This window comes from Anolis carolinensis, chromosome 4, assembly GCF_035594765.1.
Source record: "Anolis carolinensis isolate JA03-04 chromosome 4, rAnoCar3.1.pri, whole genome shotgun sequence".
Classification (NCBI taxonomy): Eukaryota; Metazoa; Chordata; class Lepidosauria; order Squamata; family Dactyloidae; genus Anolis; species Anolis carolinensis.
The window spans coordinates 83,029,665-83,048,821 of record NC_085844.1 but is presented as its reverse complement, the minus strand read 5'-3'; the positions used below and the strand labels follow the sequence as shown (position 1 = coordinate 83,048,821).

General features: G+C 40.0%; 1 protein-coding gene across 2 annotated transcripts in view; it reads right to left on the bottom strand.

Moving 5' to 3' along the window:
• Positions 1-19,157, bottom strand: part of hmcn1 (hemicentin 1) — a 312,600-nt gene that overhangs the window by 194,269 nt on the left and 99,174 nt on the right. For both annotated transcript variants that reach the window (XM_062980741.1, XM_062980742.1), the window contains exons 5-6: positions 14,794-14,965; positions 8,788-8,894 (exon numbers count right to left, since the gene is read on the bottom strand). In XM_062980741.1, the coding sequence (XP_062836811.1) occupies positions 8,788-8,894; positions 14,794-14,965 (279 nt within the window). The remainder of the gene's footprint in view (positions 1-8,787; positions 8,895-14,793; positions 14,966-19,157) is intronic.

Below are 19,157 nucleotides of genomic sequence, written 5' to 3'. Positions count from 1 at the left end.
GCTCTGCAGAGTGGGGAGCACACTATAGAAACCTGTCATTGCTGAAACACTTTGTCAGAACAATTGTGGGGAGGGGGCTTCCAAAAATGCCAGGTTCCACAGTTAATGTAATCACCCTCCTATCCTCAAATCACCTTCCAAACCAGTCCCAGTGTCACAGTAGAAGGGTCGCCTTAAATACAAAAGCTAGTTTCCATTCATTCATATCTAATTGTGAGTTTGAAAGGCATATATGACTATATGTTTCCACAAAACCCTGATCAGTATATATATCCCAGAGCATCTCAAGAACCAATTTGTCCATGAACCTCCCTTGACACTCTTCGTTCTCTCTTCCCCTCCTGATGTTTTACTGGGGAAAACCATAGAATCCTGGGACGGCACAAAGTGAGACACATCTCTAAAAGATATTTATTTCGCAAAATGCCTCTAGGCCTTTCACTGAGCTAAAGCCACTTTGCTAGAATACACAAGAAATTCAGATCCACATCATAAGTTTGTACTGAACAAATAGAGCACTTACACTTAAAACAAACTTTCAGAATAGTCAACACAAAATCTCTAACTCTAAATAAACAAATAAGATAATGATAAAACACACCAAAATGAATTAACACAAATCCCTACGTAGTCCTCCTTTACTGAGCTCTGTAATTAAATCTCATCAAGTCAGAACAGACACATGAGCTGTCTGACACATTTGTTATGTCTAGTAAAAATTGTGTTCATCAAATATATTAAAATAAATATTTTTCTCCAAAACGTTTTTCTTCCTAGGCACTCTGTCAAATGAGTACATCATTACTGAAACGCCACTATTTATTTCTCTATCTTAGCCTTTCACCTCAATAAAAATCACTACACAAAGGGTTTTCTGGTATAGTCCAGCTGTTGTTAAGATCAATGGATTAATGGATTAAAGGAAGCCTTTTCCTTTATTTTTTAACAGGATGCAAAAAATATTCCTGTTATCAAGTGACAATTAGCTGTTAAGTGTTACCTGGGCAAATGCATTGACAACAGATCCACTTAATAGTTTTAACACAACAGTTACATAAGAAATGACTAACCATTTAAAGGAAGTTTCCTTTATCTACATCAGTGGTTCCCAAACTTATTTGGCCTACCGCTCCCTTTCCAGAAAAAATATTACTCAGCACCCCCTGGAAAGGGGGATGTGGCTTAGAGGGGTGGGCGTGGCTCCTGCTCAAGAGGGCGGGGCTGAGCCTCTCCCCTAGTCAAAGATGCAGGGCTGCAAGGGGGAGGGGGAGGTGGGTGGGGCCACAAATGGATGGCCAGGACTGGGATGGGCGGAGTTACGAGCTCTGAGGCAGGGCTGAGCTTCTATCCCTGTCCTGCGGCGCTTGCCAGGACACAGTGGGTGGGGCTAGAAGAGGGGCGGGGCCTCTTCCCAAGTACCTGATGGGGCTGAACCTCTATACCCCGCCCCCGAGTTCTAACAAGCACCTCAGGGGAGGTATGCAGAGGGTCAGCCCAGTCACGCTCTTGGGAAGAGGCCCTGCCCCCAACCCTAGCCTTGACCTTTAGTCCGTTCATTTTCCGGTCCCAATTCAAGGTGCAGATTATCACCTATAAAGCCCTAAACGGTTTGGGACCCTCCTACCTTAGTGACCGTATCTCCTATCATAAACCCGCCCGATCTCTTCGATCATCAGGGGAGGCTCTCCTGTCGCCACTGCCTATATCTCAGGCCCGTCTTCTGGGGACAAGGGAAAGAGCCTTTTCTGCTGTGGCCCCCCGACTGTGGAATTCACTGCCCATTGAGATTAGGCAGGCCCCCACTTTGCTAGCCTTTAAGAAAGACTTAAAAACATGGCTCTTCCGGTGTGCCTTTGGAGAGTAACTGTCATATCTTTCTTCGGTTATTCCCCTGGGATATCTATCCTCTAGACTGTTCCACTATTTTATGTCCCTGCTCCCCGTGGTTTTATTCATATGTCTTTCTCACCGAGTTTTAACTTAGTGTTCATTTGGCCTGCCCTGGTTTTTATTGCTGTTTCTGAATTTTGAGTTGTAATGTATGTTATTATTTATTGTATTGTTAAATTGTGTTATGATATGTTGTTTTATATTCTGTTATATTGTATGGTTTTGGACATGACCCCATGTAAGCCGCCCCGAGTCCCCGTTGGGGAGATGGTGGTGGGGTATAAATAAAGTTTTATTATTATTATTATTATTATTATTATTATTATTATTATTATTATTAAAAGGCCTCTCAGGAGAGGTACAGAGGCTCAGCCCTCTCTTGGGCTCTTGGAGGGAGGCCCCGCCCCCTTCCCTAGCTCCGCCCTCTGTGTCCCAACAAGCGCCTCAGGAGAGGTATAGATTCTCAGCCCTGTCTCGAGCTCTTGGGAAGAAGCCATGCCCACTCCTCTAGCTCCGCCCCCATGTCCTAACAGGCACCTCAGGGGCTCAGTCCTCTCTCTGGCACTTCGGAAGAGGTCCTGCCCCTCCCCTGGCCCCGTCCCCAAATGCACCTGTGGTCATCACCACCACCCTGGATCGCTCCAGCACCCACCAGAGTGCAGTAGCGCCCAGTTTTGGAATCACTGATCTACATGAACAATTAGACAATTGCACAGTTATACCACAGACTAATTAAACATGGACACTTAGAATGTCACTGCAAAATCTGGAGAGGAACTTTTTTTGTGTAATAAAGAAAGACACCCCCCATCTCCTTTCTCAAGCTAAGTACTTAGGAGGCCACAGGATGATTGGTTTTCATATTGCAATAATCATTCAGAGATTCAGAATCAGAGCACAAAGAAGAACCTTTCACTTGGATATAATTTTGGGAAGCACAAATTCCTTACAGAGGAATGATAGAAATGCCACAGATTCCCACAGATTGGTGTCATCTGGACCTATGTTCTATGGATCACTCCCTAAAAAACAACACATTCCTGGCAGGCACACACATTGTGAAAGTACAGGCTAGAATTTCAGATAGAAATGTTGCCCTGATCCTTGGCATCATTATATCTCATGTGCTGATATATTTCAAATGTATGCTATATGGATGGTATAAGGTTCACACCATTTTGTCAAAGTGGTTTTCAAATTGGGTTTGACCTTGAGAGATACAACCTCAAAAGATGTTGTGTTCTTCTATCCTAGCTCCTTCTTCTCTAGTATGTTTCTCCAGGGGGTCAAGAAATCCTCCTGAATATGTGCATGAACACATGATTGTGGAAAGTGCATCACTACTGTACAGCTCTGCTTCTGCAAAGTGCAAATCCTCTGCTTGGGATGATTCCTTCTTCTCATTCAGCCTTGTTGTCTAAAATCTTGGGATTTGCCTGGTGTGTCAAGTTCGGATCAAATCCGATGCAGGGTGGAAGGTGGAATCAGAGGTTGCTTAATTGCTCTGGTTGGCCAAGGAAGGATGCCAGGGGAATTCTCTCAGATCTGACATACTTCACGTTTACAGACACTGATAATCAGGCCCGGCCCAACATGGCACGCTGGCCACGCCCCCGCGTTGGGCGCCACCTTCCCAGGGGCGCTATTGAACCCCTGGGAGGCAGGGCCACACCTGGCGGAGGTGGGGCCATGTGACGTGGAGGCGTGGCCAGCTCTGGCCCCACCTCCCGCGGGGCGCGCCATGGCGCAGCCAGGCCAGGGCGCACCCTGCGGGAGGCGGGACCGGCCACGCCTCCCATGGCGCGCGCCTGCTGCAGCAGGAGTCCTTTCAGGCTGCGGCCTGGAAGAAATCCTGCCGCAGCTTGGCTGCACCAGGGCGCGTCCTGCAGGAGGCGGGGCCACGTTTGGCCCCGCCTCCCACGCCGCGCACCCTGGCCCCGCCTCCCACGCCGCCCGGCATTGGAGGCGGGGTTAGGGCGCGGGGGGCAGGGCCAGTCCTGGCCACGCCTTCTGCGGCGCAGGGGAGGGGGTGCAAAAAAATTTTTGCGTACCCCTTCGAATTTCTTCGGGCCGGTCCTGCTGATAATTTATACACATTTGAAAAGAATAGACATTGATTGGTACAAATTACAATCCATGATCTTATTGGTCTAAAATACATTCGTTGTTGTAATGTTTACAATTGTGATTGGTGTATAGTGTGGTGGGAAACTTAATGAAGTCTTTCATTGAAAGAATCTTGAGCCTGTCTTGTGTATCCATGCCAGCCCCTTTTCTGCCAGCAGCTCCATCGGAGCTACCCAAAAGACACCTTAATTTCTGTTGTTGGCAAGGAAGTGTCTTACGATGTTTCCTCGTCACTTTGACCATTAATTAAGCAGAGCCATGACCTGCATCATGTGATGGCACTCTGCTGGCCCCATAGTCAAAGAGGAGCAAGGAATCCAAAAACCCCAGTGTGATGAGGCGATAGACATCATTTACCTGAACCTCCACTTTTCAGGGTCCCAGTTTAGGATAATAACCTCTCACATCATAGCCTGCAGCATTCATGACAATGCCTCCATCATGGATTTTGTAAGGAGGAGACAGTTGAAAAGTTTCCTTTCCTGAATTACCTTCAAACATATTATGCTAATCATGGAACTTGCAAAGCAATCACTCAGAATTTGGATGTAATATATTTTTGTTACATGTACTCAAAGGAGCAATGAAAATAATTCCTTTTTAAAGTAATATAATGATTTATAATGACTGGTGGCATTTCTCCTATATAATGAGTAACATTTACTAATAACTTATAATTTTTTTACTAGTGAATGGGCAGAAATATTTTGGAAACTGTATGTGAGAGGGATTTTTTTTTCAATACAGTAGAGTCTCACTTATCCAAGCCTTGCTTATCCAAGCCTCTGGATAATCCAAGCCATTTTTGTCGTGATATATCGTGATATTTTGGTGCTAAATTCGTAAATTCAGGAATTACAACATAACATTACTGCATATTGAACTATTTTTTCTGTCAAATTTGTTGTATAACATGAAGTTTTGGTGCTTAATTTGTAAAATCATAACCTAATTCGATGTTTAATAGGCTTTTCCTTAATCCCTCCTTATTATCCAAGATATCCGCTTATCCAAGCTTCTGCCAGCCCGTTTAGCTTGGATAAGTAAAACTCTACTGTATTTGATTTTTTTTTCTACTGTTTTAGATGGATAGAGATCTGTATTTATATGTACAGAAAATCACCAAGTAACATAGCAACTTCATAATTACGTAAAACATTGTAATATGCAATGAGAAAAAAGTTATGTTTTTAAATGGCAACAAGCAGTGGTAACGATTCCTTTTTTAAAAAAAACTTTCCAATTTCTACAATGGCTCTGCTGAAACGTAATGTCAAAACATGGTTCAGAACCAAACCCATAGCTGAGCTTGCAGGTATGCAATAAACAATCTTTGGCTTAATCTCTGAACTTTTATTTTCAGACTTTCCCTCACCCATATTTACATGTCCATTTCTGTTTCCATGGCACAGCAGCCTCTGGAGACATAAGCCTAGTGTAAATCTTCACTTCTTTGGCTCTCACATGAAAGATCAAAAGTATCAATCCCACTACTTGATGAGATTACAAGAGTACAATTTTGGTACAATATTCGTGGGCAATGTATTGTGCAAAATATAATGCTTGGATATCAAATATTGCAGAGAAATCCTAGTTCTTTGTGCCAAAAATCCTGTCATTTTTGGAAGCTAAGGGAGAACAGCCCTATAACCTCATCAGATGGGGCTGTTTTTCGTGGTATACACAGTTTCCACTATAGTTTAGCCAAGAAGCCCACTGGTTTCCAACCTATGACATACAGCTACTTCCGGTGGAGCTCCATGGTTAACCACACCAGAATCGGCGTATGCTGCCACCATGGCAACACAGGATGCTTCCTATGTTGCACAGGGCACTTCTCCCCATGAGATGGAGTTTTGGTAGTGATTCCAGTGGCTAATATGATGAAGTCCTTAGTTAGTATTTGGATTGAAGACAGTCAATAAATACTAAATGATGTGGGATATATTTCAGAGAAAGGAACTAGGTTAACTAACTCTGAGGATTCCATGCCTAAGAAAACCCTATGAAATTCAGGGGGTCACCATAAGTCAACAGGCAACATCAAGTCACACAAACACCCTCAAAGGAACATATGCTTGTTGATGTAAAGTGTGCCATAATGTCTAAAGTAAATCAATGCATGCAGTTTCAGCTCTTCATCTCTTATGTGACCAATATTTAGTTTATGTTTGGCTAATTTGAGTTTATCTTCAACCTGATTACAACAGAAAGAGAGAAATCTGGTTTGTTTAAAACTAATCCCTTCAGATAACTATCCAAAGTACTCACAATGCCTAAAGCATTTGTAAGCATTACCACAAATAAGCAATCGACTGCCTCTCAATCAAACTGAAAATATTTAAACTTATGTAGGTAGACTGAAATAATTGTTCATGGAGATCTTAGGAAATTAAATTAAAAGATCTCCGATATAGTGGATTTCATGCATTTTTCTTATATGTGAAATTGCAATCTGGCTGAGGATAGTGTTTACTTTTAAAGGACATATGTACATTTTGTTTATATGTTACTATAGCTACCAATGGCTTAAAATTACAAGGAGACTTGAAAGCATATAGCTCATTACACTAGATTGATTCTGTTCTGCTTGATAGTTACTCTTTAGCTAACCAACTGGAATGACCTTGGAGACTGTGTGACCAGCAACTTCTCACACCATCACAATCACCGTCTGAATAAATATAACATTTAACAGAGAAGATTTCATTCAGAAATGAGACTGCACACAGTTACCATTGCATTGCTCTTGCTGAGATCAGTGGGAAATAGAAACTTTTCTATGTATAGGAATGTAGCCAATAACTGAAACACTTCCTGTTGATTTCATTTTCAATTATTTCTCCTCACTTTATTTCTCTTCTCAAACAACTACTTCATTTAAACCCCATCATACAGATGGTTTCAGCTCTGTTTTTCAGCAGGACAAAAGTAAACATTTGTCAAAACACTTTTCTTCTACTTCAGAGACTGTACTCATATTCAATTGCATGATTTTTCCTGCAGTCCTAAGTTTAATTTCTCTCTCTACATCTGCAATTCCTTTCATTGTTTTATGAAGCTGATAAGTAATTGGATCGAGTACCATTAGACTGGAATCTAAACGTAAGTTCCATCAAACTCTATAACGTTCAGAGAAATGAGTAGAGGATTTCATACCCTTAGTTAGGTCATGTGGAAACATGATCCCACTGCAAATAAAAGAATAATTTGAATAATGTCTTCTTTACACCAAATTTAACTCTTTCTGATATAGACAGAAAATTTTCTAGAGACCAACTTGTACAGTACAAACTGAATCAGCTCCTTTAAAATGATTTTCCTAGCTCCATGTTCCTTCACCTATTCATGGAAGGTGGAGTCATGGAGGGAACGTATGTTCAAATCTATGTTATCATGAGTGAATCAAGTATTTATGTCCTTCATAGCAACTGGCCTATCACTATTGGGATCTGGTACTAGTCATTCAACATGTCACACTCCAGACCTTGTTTTTGAAACTGGACAGACTGATGGTAATTTTAGTGTGAAGAAACTCTCTGCAGTTGTATTCTCATGGTAGGGATTAGACTCCCTGAGACTCAAAGCATCTTGAAGGTTGCTTGAGATGGTCCTCATCACTGATGGATCTGGTTGTTGTTCCTAGCAAAACTCAGCAATTCTTTTCTAAGAAAATCTTATGCAATCCATGGGATCTCCATTAGTCAACAGGCATGCACACATACTTCTAATTTATTCTACACTTTCACTTACTTTAGCAAAGTTCAACTTTGTCAAAAACTCTTAAAACCTTTGAGATCCTCCAGATCTACACTTCAAAATAGCACAAGACTGGTGTGGCCCCTTCCACACAGCTGAATAAAATCTCACATTATCTGCTTAGAACTGGAATATATGGCAATGTGGACTCAGGTATTCCCGTTCAAAGCAGATATTGTGGGATTTTCTGCCTTGATATTCTGGGTTATATGGCTGTGTGTAAGAGCCCTGTGATTGTTACATGAGTGTTTCTTTCAGTGAGAATAATAATGTATAGAGAAAAAGTACAGCCAAAGGGAGCCATGTGTCCTACCAGCTCAACATAGCAGTGGAGTGTGGAATAATTTTGTCTTGCACATACCATATTTTCAGAACATCAACATTCACCACAATGATCATTCAGAGAAAATACCACACTGTTCAGAAGCACATAGTAGAGTAAATCTCTTTTGCAATGTATACACAGATTTGATTAATATGCACATCATGTAAGTTTCTTCTGCTTCATTGGGGTGATGACAGATCTCAGTTATGGTTTATTTGTTTAAAAAAAAATCCAAAGTAAGGCATGGAATCAAAATTCCTGTCCTAGGACATCATTGGCATAAATTTCATCTCCTGTTATCTTTACCAGACAGGCACATGAAAGTTGCAACAGCTTTTGACTGCCTGCGGTTCAGTCTCTTTCCAGAGAAAGAGAAAAAGAGTGGCTACCAAGCTTCTGAAATACATGCTGGCTTTAGCCCTTAAGGAATTAGAACTGAGGAGAAAATCTTCTGCAAGCTAGAGTGTTTTGTCAGGTGTCCGCAGCCTTACTCTTCAAAAAAGGAGCTAAAGGGTTTAAGTTTAACAATACAACAAAGCAGTTTTCACATTAAGACACCGATCCATTGCAGGGCCAAAAACAGATTTTGCCTTCAATTATTGTAATGAGTCTTACAACATATCTTTTATAGAAAATGGAAACAAACATTTAGAAAATTAGTTCTGTGATCACTGCAGGGACATTACCTTGATTGTCCACATCCCAGGCTCTGGATCTTTCATGTTGACTACTTTTGCAGAGTTTTCAATATTCAGTAGCTCCTTCAAACCAGATCCTTTCTTTATAGGTTTTCCTATATCACAAAGAAGGAATAGTATTTTATTTTTCTGGTTAATAATAAAACTTTATTTGTAGACTGCCCTATCTCCCCAAAGAGACTCACCAGAATTAACATTATCCAAGCGCTGCTCTACATTTGTGGCCTTGCCTCTTGACACACCTTGAAAATCAAGCTGTGAGAGTCACTGTGTGGGTCAATAATATGAGAGCCCTTAGATGAAAATTGCAAAAAATCAACATCTCACAAGCCAGCCCGATGCACTTACTTTTCCTCTGTCCCAACTTTGCAATGTTCTGACAAAAAATGAAATGCAAATTTAACCTGATTCTATTAAACCATCAACATTTTGTATCTTCCTCTTTAGCAATGAGTTAAATTTTGGCATGAAGAATCCCCTTGACACATGACAGAGTAGATCCACAAAGCTGCCAGTGACTTGTTCATCTACACAAATATGAAAAAGTGGACTCAGCCCAGCACTAGCTGTGCCCACAACATATACCGACTTCACAGTTTTTTTTTTTTTGCCTTAATTCAGCTTTGCCCCACTTTAGAAGTTGGGGGATACTCTGGAGTTTGCTGGAAACTCTAGACTACATTGAAGCCTGGACAACTGGAGAAGATCAAATTCTGTGCAATCTCTAGTCCAGATGAGTACCATTCCATCACCCTTTCCCTGAACTGATAGCGCAGGAGAAGGGGATGACCCATCCCCATGTCTCTGTCACCATTCTTCTCCAGCCACCGAGCTCTGTGCAAGCTCCTGGCTGTCATCTGTCATGCCTATAATGTCAGTATGGGGCATCCACACTATCAAAAAAATGGAGGATGTTAGTAAGGTGTAGCAGTAGTAAAAAAGAGGACAATGTGAAGGCCCAGGGCGATGCGGTCTTAGACCGGCTAAACAAGTTGGACAATAATGTGGCATTGTAGCAGGTTCAACCAAGGGTGTCTGGCCACCATCACAGTTGCTCTAGGCCCCTGACTTAACCAGCCAGTGAAGACTTGTCAATAGTATATAATGTTATAATAATGAAAGTCTCAGGTAATTCAAAAAATAGAAGACATGTTAAATCTAGAAATAACAGGTGGTAATACAACACAACATAAAGTGAGGACAAATTGTTTTGCAGGCATGGATTCAGCCCAGAAAAGTTACATAATGGCCAGGCCACTTCCAAAGAAGGCTATTAAGGGGCTGTGCTAACCCAAAGACCTTGACGACTTAGTGAAAATAACTGATCCATCACTTCCTTCCTTTATAGAAAATAACACATTAATAGGGTAATCTGAACAAAATTCTGTCCAAACAGCTTTTCTCAACCCCATTGGACTAAATCCCTCTTCATCCTGAACTAGCATGATCAAAGCTCAATAAAGACTGTAGTTCTATTATTTGGAGGACCCCAGGTTAGGGAGCGCTGGTCTAAGGAGACAACGACTATTCCAAATCAGCTTTAGACTTGAACCATTATTCCTTTGGACAATATGGAGATTTGACTTCCTTTTCCTGCCTACAAAATTCTGTAACTCTGAGACCTCATACAAACTTCAGCCAGCAAGCTTTTTCCTGTTGCCAAACTAATCAAAGAAAACTGTTCCCTGGCTTCGAAAATTGCTGCTGAAATGGGAGAAGTAATCTAATCCCAGTAATTCCACTTTCAAGGTTGCAGTTTTCTTGATACTAGTAGCACATGTGTGAAAGAATGATCTTATAGATGATGTGGAATGCAGCTCTTAGAAAATGCCACACTCCAATGGCCTCCTGACACAGTAAGCCCGAAACTGAATCTGCTGTTGCTAATTTTGTTTTAGTTTGTTAGGGCGGTCATATCCCTCAGTAGAACATGTTCTGCCTGTAATCTTTGCTTGCCACCAAGTTTCCATTTCCATTTTTACCTGGCCTAAGTTCCAAGCTTTCTTTTTGAAAAGCAAGACTTTAGTCCTTATAGAAGTCAAGAGAAGGTGTAAAAATGCAGTCACTAGTGACTAGTCTGTCCAATTCTTTTGCAATGCTTTTCAGTATGTTTAAGACCTCTTCACACAGCTCTTGGGCTGTGCAATTTCTCTAGCAGTCACTAGGGAAAGGGAAGTCGTGTGGGGTACCTTGTGGCACCCAGCAAACCCTCCCTCCTTCCCCCATTATATGGTGGGGACGGAGCAAGGTGCATTGCCGCATCGCTCTTTCCCCCATCATATAGAGGAAAAGGAGGAAAGTGCGGTGAACTCCATCAGAGCGACCTGAAAAACATTTTCCTCCCTGTTGTGGTGGAGACAGCGTCTTGCGACACTTCCCCTCCACTTTGGGAGGAAAGTGGATGGGGCCCACCAAGCGTTGTCTGGCGACACTCAGCAGATCTCATCCAGGCCCTGTCAACAACAGCCCCATGTGAAGAGGTCCTTAGACAAAGAGAGAAGTATCACTCCTACTATTAACTTTTCCATTGTATTATAACTACAAAGTTAACACAGCCACTCCTAGTTCTTGCGTAAATGTTAATAAAAGCTAGCTATGAGGGGAAACTCTATCTGAAGTCTGTCTTGCAGCATTCGCTGCAGAGATTGTCCATAACCCAGTTGAATCAAAGAAATGAATAGGAATTGAAAAGATGCAACAAAGTACTTGCATACAGTGAAGTAAAAACAACTAGGACCACAATAAAATTCTTAATATTTATGATAACAACACACACCTTAGTCGTAGTCCAATGCTCAAGCTGCTACATAATTCATAACCTTAATCATATTAAGGTTATGAATTCTCCAAGTACTCATTGATTTAGGTTTACCTTTTCTAAAAGGAGTTATTTTTACTGCATCTCTTCACTTGATAAATCTGCCAATACAGCAGGATTACCCACATTGACCTAAGGACCTTATCACACACACACCCATTGCTGTTTTGCGAACAACTGTGTTGATAAGGAAGCATACCAGGATGCTTCCATGCCAGTAGGGGCAGGGCCTCTGCTGGAACTTGATGGAAGCCATGTAATGAGCTGCATGCTCATCCATCCCTCAACTGGCTGGCAAGCATCTTAAGACATTTAAATTGGTACGTGTGATGAGGTCCTTAGATTGATTTGAAGGGGTTCAATGGCTCATGCAAAGGCACAGCAGTCAGTCTCTTTTGCAGATTGCTCCTTTGGTTTGACAGATGCCTTAATCTAATGTATTTATCATCGTAAGGCAGCTATTCCTTTGTATGGCCCATCATGCAGTTTGTATAATTACAGTAGAGTCTCACTTATCCAACACTCGCTTATCCAACGTTCTGGATTATCCAACGCATTTTTGTAGTCAGTGTTTTCAATACATTGTGATATTTTGGTGCTAAATCCGTAAATACTGTAATTACTACATAGCATTACTGTGTATTGAACTACTTTTTCTGTCAAATTTGTTGTCTAACATGATGTTTTGGTGCGTAATTTGTAAAATCATAACCTAATTTGATGTTTAATAGGCTTTTCCTTAATCTCTCCTTATTATCCAACATATTCGCTTATCCAACGTTCTGCCGGCCCGTTTATGTTGGATAAGCGAGACTCTACTGTATAACCAACACTATTTAGAACACTACCAATGTAGTTCTTGGCTGCAATAAACTAGTCTTATGCAGGCATTAACAGATACTTCATTCATTCCAAGTTTATCTTTGAATAATAACTGTCAATAGACATGAAATTCAGAACAGACATCTTAGATAAAGTATGGGAATTTAAATTTCAAAGCTCTGTGTAGACAGTATGGTATTCTGGATATTTATGGTCTTCTGGATATTTCAAATGTATATATTTTAAAAGATCTCTATAAAAAAAATTGCTGCCTGCCATGATTTCTCCGTGTAGCAGCACAGTCAAGCCTTCCATCTGAGTAATTTATTTTATTTTATTTCATTTTTAAAGTTAGGAGAATTTTCCTTAGAGGGTGCCTCTGGAGACCAATGCAATATGGTATTTCCCTGCCATGGAGCTCTAGCTCTGCCAGATGTGCTTAGTGCTCTGCTTATTTTGAATATGAACATTGGTTTCAGATTTTCTCTTCCCTTCCTCTTCCTTCACTGCATTGATTCTGAAGTTAATTTAGTGAGATCAGGGGAATCTGTGTGTCTTTGGGGCATGGGGGGGGGGGAGAGCATTACCTGTGGAATTTCACAGTTAAGGACATCCAGTTATATGTTCATCAGCAAACATGTCTAAAACATGTAGCTTGACATTCGAAACAACATAATATCATACTATAATTTCCTTTCAAGAAAGACTATATTTTGAAATAAGCAAGTTCTGAGAAAACCAACCAGCATTAGGGCTTTCACTAATACCCTCCTGGGTACAATTAAAAAATAGTTCTTAATATTTTTCTCCATGGTGTGAAAAGAGGTTTCAGAAAAATGTCTCATTAAATACTTTACTTTTTAATCAAAAATAGCTGAGGAAGCTACTGAGTGGATAAATGTTTGTTCTGCATTGTAACAGAGTCACCAAATCCCATGCCTCTGAATAAGTCCAGGTGATTATTCCCCAAAGTCATATCTGTTCTTGAACCCCCTTGATTCCTTATTTAACTTTCCAGCTTTTTTCCAACATAGGTTTTATTGTAGGAAAAAACACATCATTCAATTACAGACCATAACATCAAATACAAAAGTAAGACAACTACTTGTACCAAAGGCCAGTGTCAGATTATGGAGGCACAAATATATTTTCATTATGGCTAGCATAATCAACAAACAGAAAAACAATCAGAAAAGAATATACTTATGATATAAGTTTGATTGTACCATTAACTTTCTATGATCTTTTAATTTCAACTGCAAATATTGGATCTCCTGCATGCAGTATTCGGCCTCAGTTTGATCTCATAATGTCACACCCATTTTAGTCCAAAGTAAAATGGATCTTGAAAGTCATGCAGTTCCCACAATCTGAAGCTACATTGGTACCAACTGAACTTTTTACAATGTACACGTGTTCACTGTATCTGATTATTTTAGGTCACTTGACCACCGCAGCTGCATTTCCCCCCATTGTAGCATGCATGTGAATGTACATATATCTACACATTTATATAAACTAATAGCCTTTCTGGGCCTTAGCTAAGCATATGTGCCTATGAAAGTAAGCTTTACTTCCCTCTATGTAAATGGGTTTAGAAGTACAATCTGATCCCAGCCATCTCTCCTAGAACCTAGGGGTGAGTTTAATAAAATATAATAACACGTGCATACAGCAAGAAGACATTCAAGTATTTAGAAATGTAGCTATTTGCATATATATATACTAAACACTTTTTTTTAAATGACAACACCATTCTTGTCAAACAAGGACACCAATGTGTTCCACCCTCCAACCACCCAATTGCTTCCTGAGAAACATGTAGCAAAAGTCTAGAAACTGGGTAGTAAAAAGGGAGGGGTGTCAATTGCATTAAAGTATAACAGCACTCCATGCAGTCATGCCGGCCACATGACCTTGGAGGTGTCTACAGACAATGGCGGCTCTTCGGCTTAGAAATGGAGATGAGCACCAACCCCCAGAATCGGTCATGACTGGACTTAACATCAGGGGAAAACCTTTACGTTAACCTATAACAGAAGTGCTTTGAAACTGAAGGAACAGCTTGTGTTCAACCAGTACCAGAAGTGAGGACAGATTATTTTGCAGGTATGGATTCAGCCCAGAACAGCGAAGAGTCACATAATGGCCGGGCCACTTCCAAAGAAGGCTATTAAGGGGCTATGCTACCCCAAAGACCTTGAAGACCTATCTCATCTACAACTTTGCATTGCTTGTCATTTCAAGTGACCTGGCTTATACTGAAGAATCTTGAGAACCTTAAAGTTTACATAGTAAAAATAATTGATCCATCACTGCCTTCCTTTATAGAAAATAACACATTAATATCTTACCTAATGCATCGTGAATTTCAATTATCGGAGAAGGACCACTCAAAGACACAGTAACCTCTTTCAAGCTAGGATCAAAAGGGATCTGCCAAGCATTTACTGCTGATGTCAAGTGGTCTGTGGACAGGAGGTGAACTTTGGAAGCCTGCACAGCTTCTTCTACCCATTTCAATACCTGCAAGACAGGAAAAAAATGTCCATATTATAATTCAGTGGATGCAACTCTTGCTTTGCAGAATATCACCTCTGTTAACCATGGGGAATAATTTCATGTATCAGCAATTTTGCAACATACTAGTCAGAACTACTATATGCTCAAAATGACTACAATGCTAACCATTTTCTACTCAAAGCTCCTGCACTTCCCGCCAGCCAACTGTTATTAATTGTTTGAAATACAAATAGAAATGTCTGAGGCAAAATAGGAAAGCATTAGGTTTTCAAGAAAGGCATTTCATATTGATGCAACTTGCAATGAAAACTGACAAAAAATTTCTAGAAAAATACATGGTTAGAGATGTGTGCTTTTGTAAAAATGAAGTCTTTCTGAGAATATATTGGCAAAGATGCTGGTGTTCCTCTATCTTTACAGTTGAGTAGCCATTGTCTGATCCAACTATTAAGATAATATTAGTCTAACAATACAGTTTTTCCATATGTCCCATTATATTCCACTGAAATTATTCCCAGGTAGATGGACATTAGGATGGAAGGTCTCAGAAAACTACTAAACTCTAAATGCTTTCAACCATGATCTACATCAATTTCACGCTTGACAGGGACTTCTTAATATACTTGCCAGAAGTGTGAGGCCCTGTCCCAACTTCTTCCATCCCACTAGATTGCTATAAATTTCAACTCTGACTTCCAAAGTTAAGCCAAAGCTTGGCTGGATGTGTTGGTTTCAAACTTCAGGACTTCTCAAATGGCCACAACTTTTTACAGTTCCAGCTCAAGGTTTCATATTTTCCTTACATCTGCCAGTCTTCTGATTTGTAAAAATTCTGTGCAAAAGTTAGCAAATCCCAGTGCATAAAATTTCAAACTGTTTTTCAATTTGGTTTATCCACTGCTATCCCCAGGTTTGCAATTTAAGTGAGGCCAAGAACTGAAGGCAAAAAAACCTCCAAAAACATACTAGATGGGAAGTAAAAAAAAAAACCCATACTAGCTCCAAATAGGCTTAAAAATAGACTGGAATGCGGGTTCATCAACTCTGGCATGTTACATGAAGCTTTAGGTTTCTTTGTTTTTGGACAGGTCTTAGCACATGGAATAAAAAGCAATTCCTACTCACACTGCTTTATTTATATGAATGGTATGATGTTATCTTAGGTCACTGGAAGAAATGAAGCTAATAGGCCTAACATGTAAAGCAAATTGCTAGGCAAACATAGCATGAAAGATAAAGTCTTATCAGTAACTATTCCTCCCCTATACTTACATAGCCTTGAAAAGAGCCTGTATTCCCCCAAGTTTAAACTAGACAATACTTGAAAGTAGGGTACCCTTTCAGATTTTGTTCAGACTGTGTTAGATGTTGGGGCTATCATAGCTAACCTGGTTACTATAGCTCAGGCACTATTGGTAACATCTCAATTAAACTACTATACAGTGTAGGGCTGCCCTCAAACACAGATACCAAGTTACAACCAAAGATACTGGTTTCATTCCAGTGCCAGGTTTGGGGGACCTAATGATTTCATCCAATCTGTACACATACATGGTTTAAATCAGTGGTTCTCAACCTGGGGTCCCCAGATATTTTTGGCCTACAACTCCCAGAAATCCCAGCCAGTTTACCAGCTGTTAGGATTTATGGGAGTTGAAGACCAAAACATCTGGGGACCCCAGGCTGAAAACCACTGGTTTAAATTGTGTTTTTAAAAATAACATATAGAAGACTATTTGGATTGTTTTAAATTTAAAATTATTTAAACTCATAAGCTTCCCAGATAGTTTACGACATCAGGTGGGATATAAACATTTTAATTAATAAAAAATAAATTCTCAGATTTCCTCTGCATTGGCAATCATGGCTAGGTCTATAAGGAAACAAAGTCCAGCAACATCAGGAGGCCATCATGGTGACCAACCCTACTTTAAAGAATAGCGACTCCCTTACAGTGTTACATGCTTTGGTGACATCCCATCTGGATTACATGGATTACCATGTGAGGAAATCTTTGAAAAGTGCTCAGAAATGTCAGTAAGCCCAGGCCCTTTCCACATAGCTGAATAAAATCCCACATTATCTGCTTTGAACTGGAATATATGGCAGTGTGGACTCAGATTACCCAGTTCAAAATAGATATTGTGGGGTTTTCTGCTTTGATATTCTGGGCTATATAGCTGTGTGGAAGGGCCCCCAGAGAGCTGCAGCCTATTTGTTAAATGGAGCTAGAAGGAGCTCACATCTCCCTCACTACATAGGCTACTGGTCCATTTCCTGGTACTGGTTTTTACCTATAAACACCTAGATAGCTTGGGTCCATGTTATGGAACTTTATCTCCTTGTAAGAATCCATTAGAGCTCTAAGATCATCTGAAGAGTCTTTTCTCTCTGCCTCGCCACCCTCTCAGGCTTGCTTTGTGGGAATAGAGAGAGAACCTACTTGGTGACAGATCCCAGGCTTTAGAACTTCCTTCCTGGAAAAACCAGAATGGCTCCTTCCTTGCTGTCCTTCTGCTAACAGGTAAAACGTTTTTGTGCCACCAGATTTTTTTTAAACTGACAAGGATTGAGCTTTTAATGCTGTTCCATGATGTTTATATATAGTTCTAAAAGCATTTCAATATTTTAAATCTTTAGCATTTTAACATATAAAGGATGTGCGCCTTTTACCGCTGAGCCACTTGGGTCTTTGGACTGTAATAAAATGTTAATTGATTTGATAGATATAAATGATTTAATAGTATTTAAACCTTCTATTTCTACATTCATTTTGAATTTTAATTCTTTTTAAGATATATTGTTTTAAATGTGTTGTTTGAAAGGTGGAAATAAATGAACAAATAATTATTTTGATTGTTGTGTATTTTCCGGGCTGTATGGCCTTGTTCCAGAAGTATTCTTTCCTGTCGTTTTGCCCACATCAATGGCAGGCATCCTCAGAGGTTGTGAGGTATATATATACCTCTGAGGATGCCTGCCATTGATGTGGGTGAAACGTCAGAAGAGAATACTTCTGTAACATGGCCATACAGCCCGGAAAACAAACAACAACCCTACGATTACGGCCAAGAAAGCCTTCGACAACAAATAATTATTTTCTTCATCTATGAGGAAGAGGAGGGGCAGTATAACTTTTTGTTCCCACCATCAGGTTTCCCAACACAGAAGCTAAATACTACATCATATCTACAATCTACTGAAAAATATATGTCACTGTACAACAACAAAAAATCAGGTGCTGAGAACCCATGCCCAACAGGGACTACCATAGGGAACAAATGCCTTGCATTCACCCTACCCCTCTAAGCACAAGTGGCAAGGAAATTAATCGCAGATGCATATTTAAAGTATTTTCACTGTTTCCATTACTCATAACTACTGGTAATTTAGCTTTTAAAAACAAAATAAGAATTCTTACACATCCATATACAGTGTTCCCTCACTTATCGCGGGGGTTACATTCCAGGATCACCCGCAATAAGTGAAAATCTGCAAAGTAGGGACACTATATTTATTTTAATATTTATACTTTATTTTAGCAGTTACAATATACAGTACACTGGCAGAAAAGAAGAATGGAAGCTAAATAACCCTTTTTTATATCTAAACCTTCCCTACCCTCCTACCCTCCCAAAACCCTTTCTTATAAGCCCGCACATTGCAAAAACCCACAAAAGAGCTAAAATACTGCAATAAATGTGCACATTAATATTAATTCAAAACCCACAAAACAGCGAGGGAGTGAAAAGTGAACCGCGAAGTAGCAAGGGAACACTGTATCTCTTAGTAATATTGTTACAGTGGATATGATTTCCCTGTGGCCACTTGTAGACTATCTGAGATTAGCAAGGTATCGCCTGCTCCTGCTCTGTCATTTCACACTTTTGTCTTGCTACAGAGTGCCAAATAAATGGCTATATACTTGCACTTTACAGCTGAGTTTACACAATGAATGCCAAACTTAAATGCTAGAGTTACACATCAATATTAATCTACGAACTCCAGTAGTACTTCAGAAAGTCTGCAAGCAATGAGTTAGCCAGATAGTTTAAACTCAATATGTGAAATTCCCTCAGTGTATAATTCCTTTTCCAATATAATTTTTATTGATAAAATATGGGGAGTACAAGAATGAATACAAATACAAATACAAGAATGAATACAGTTTTAAAATATAGTAGTTGTCTAATGT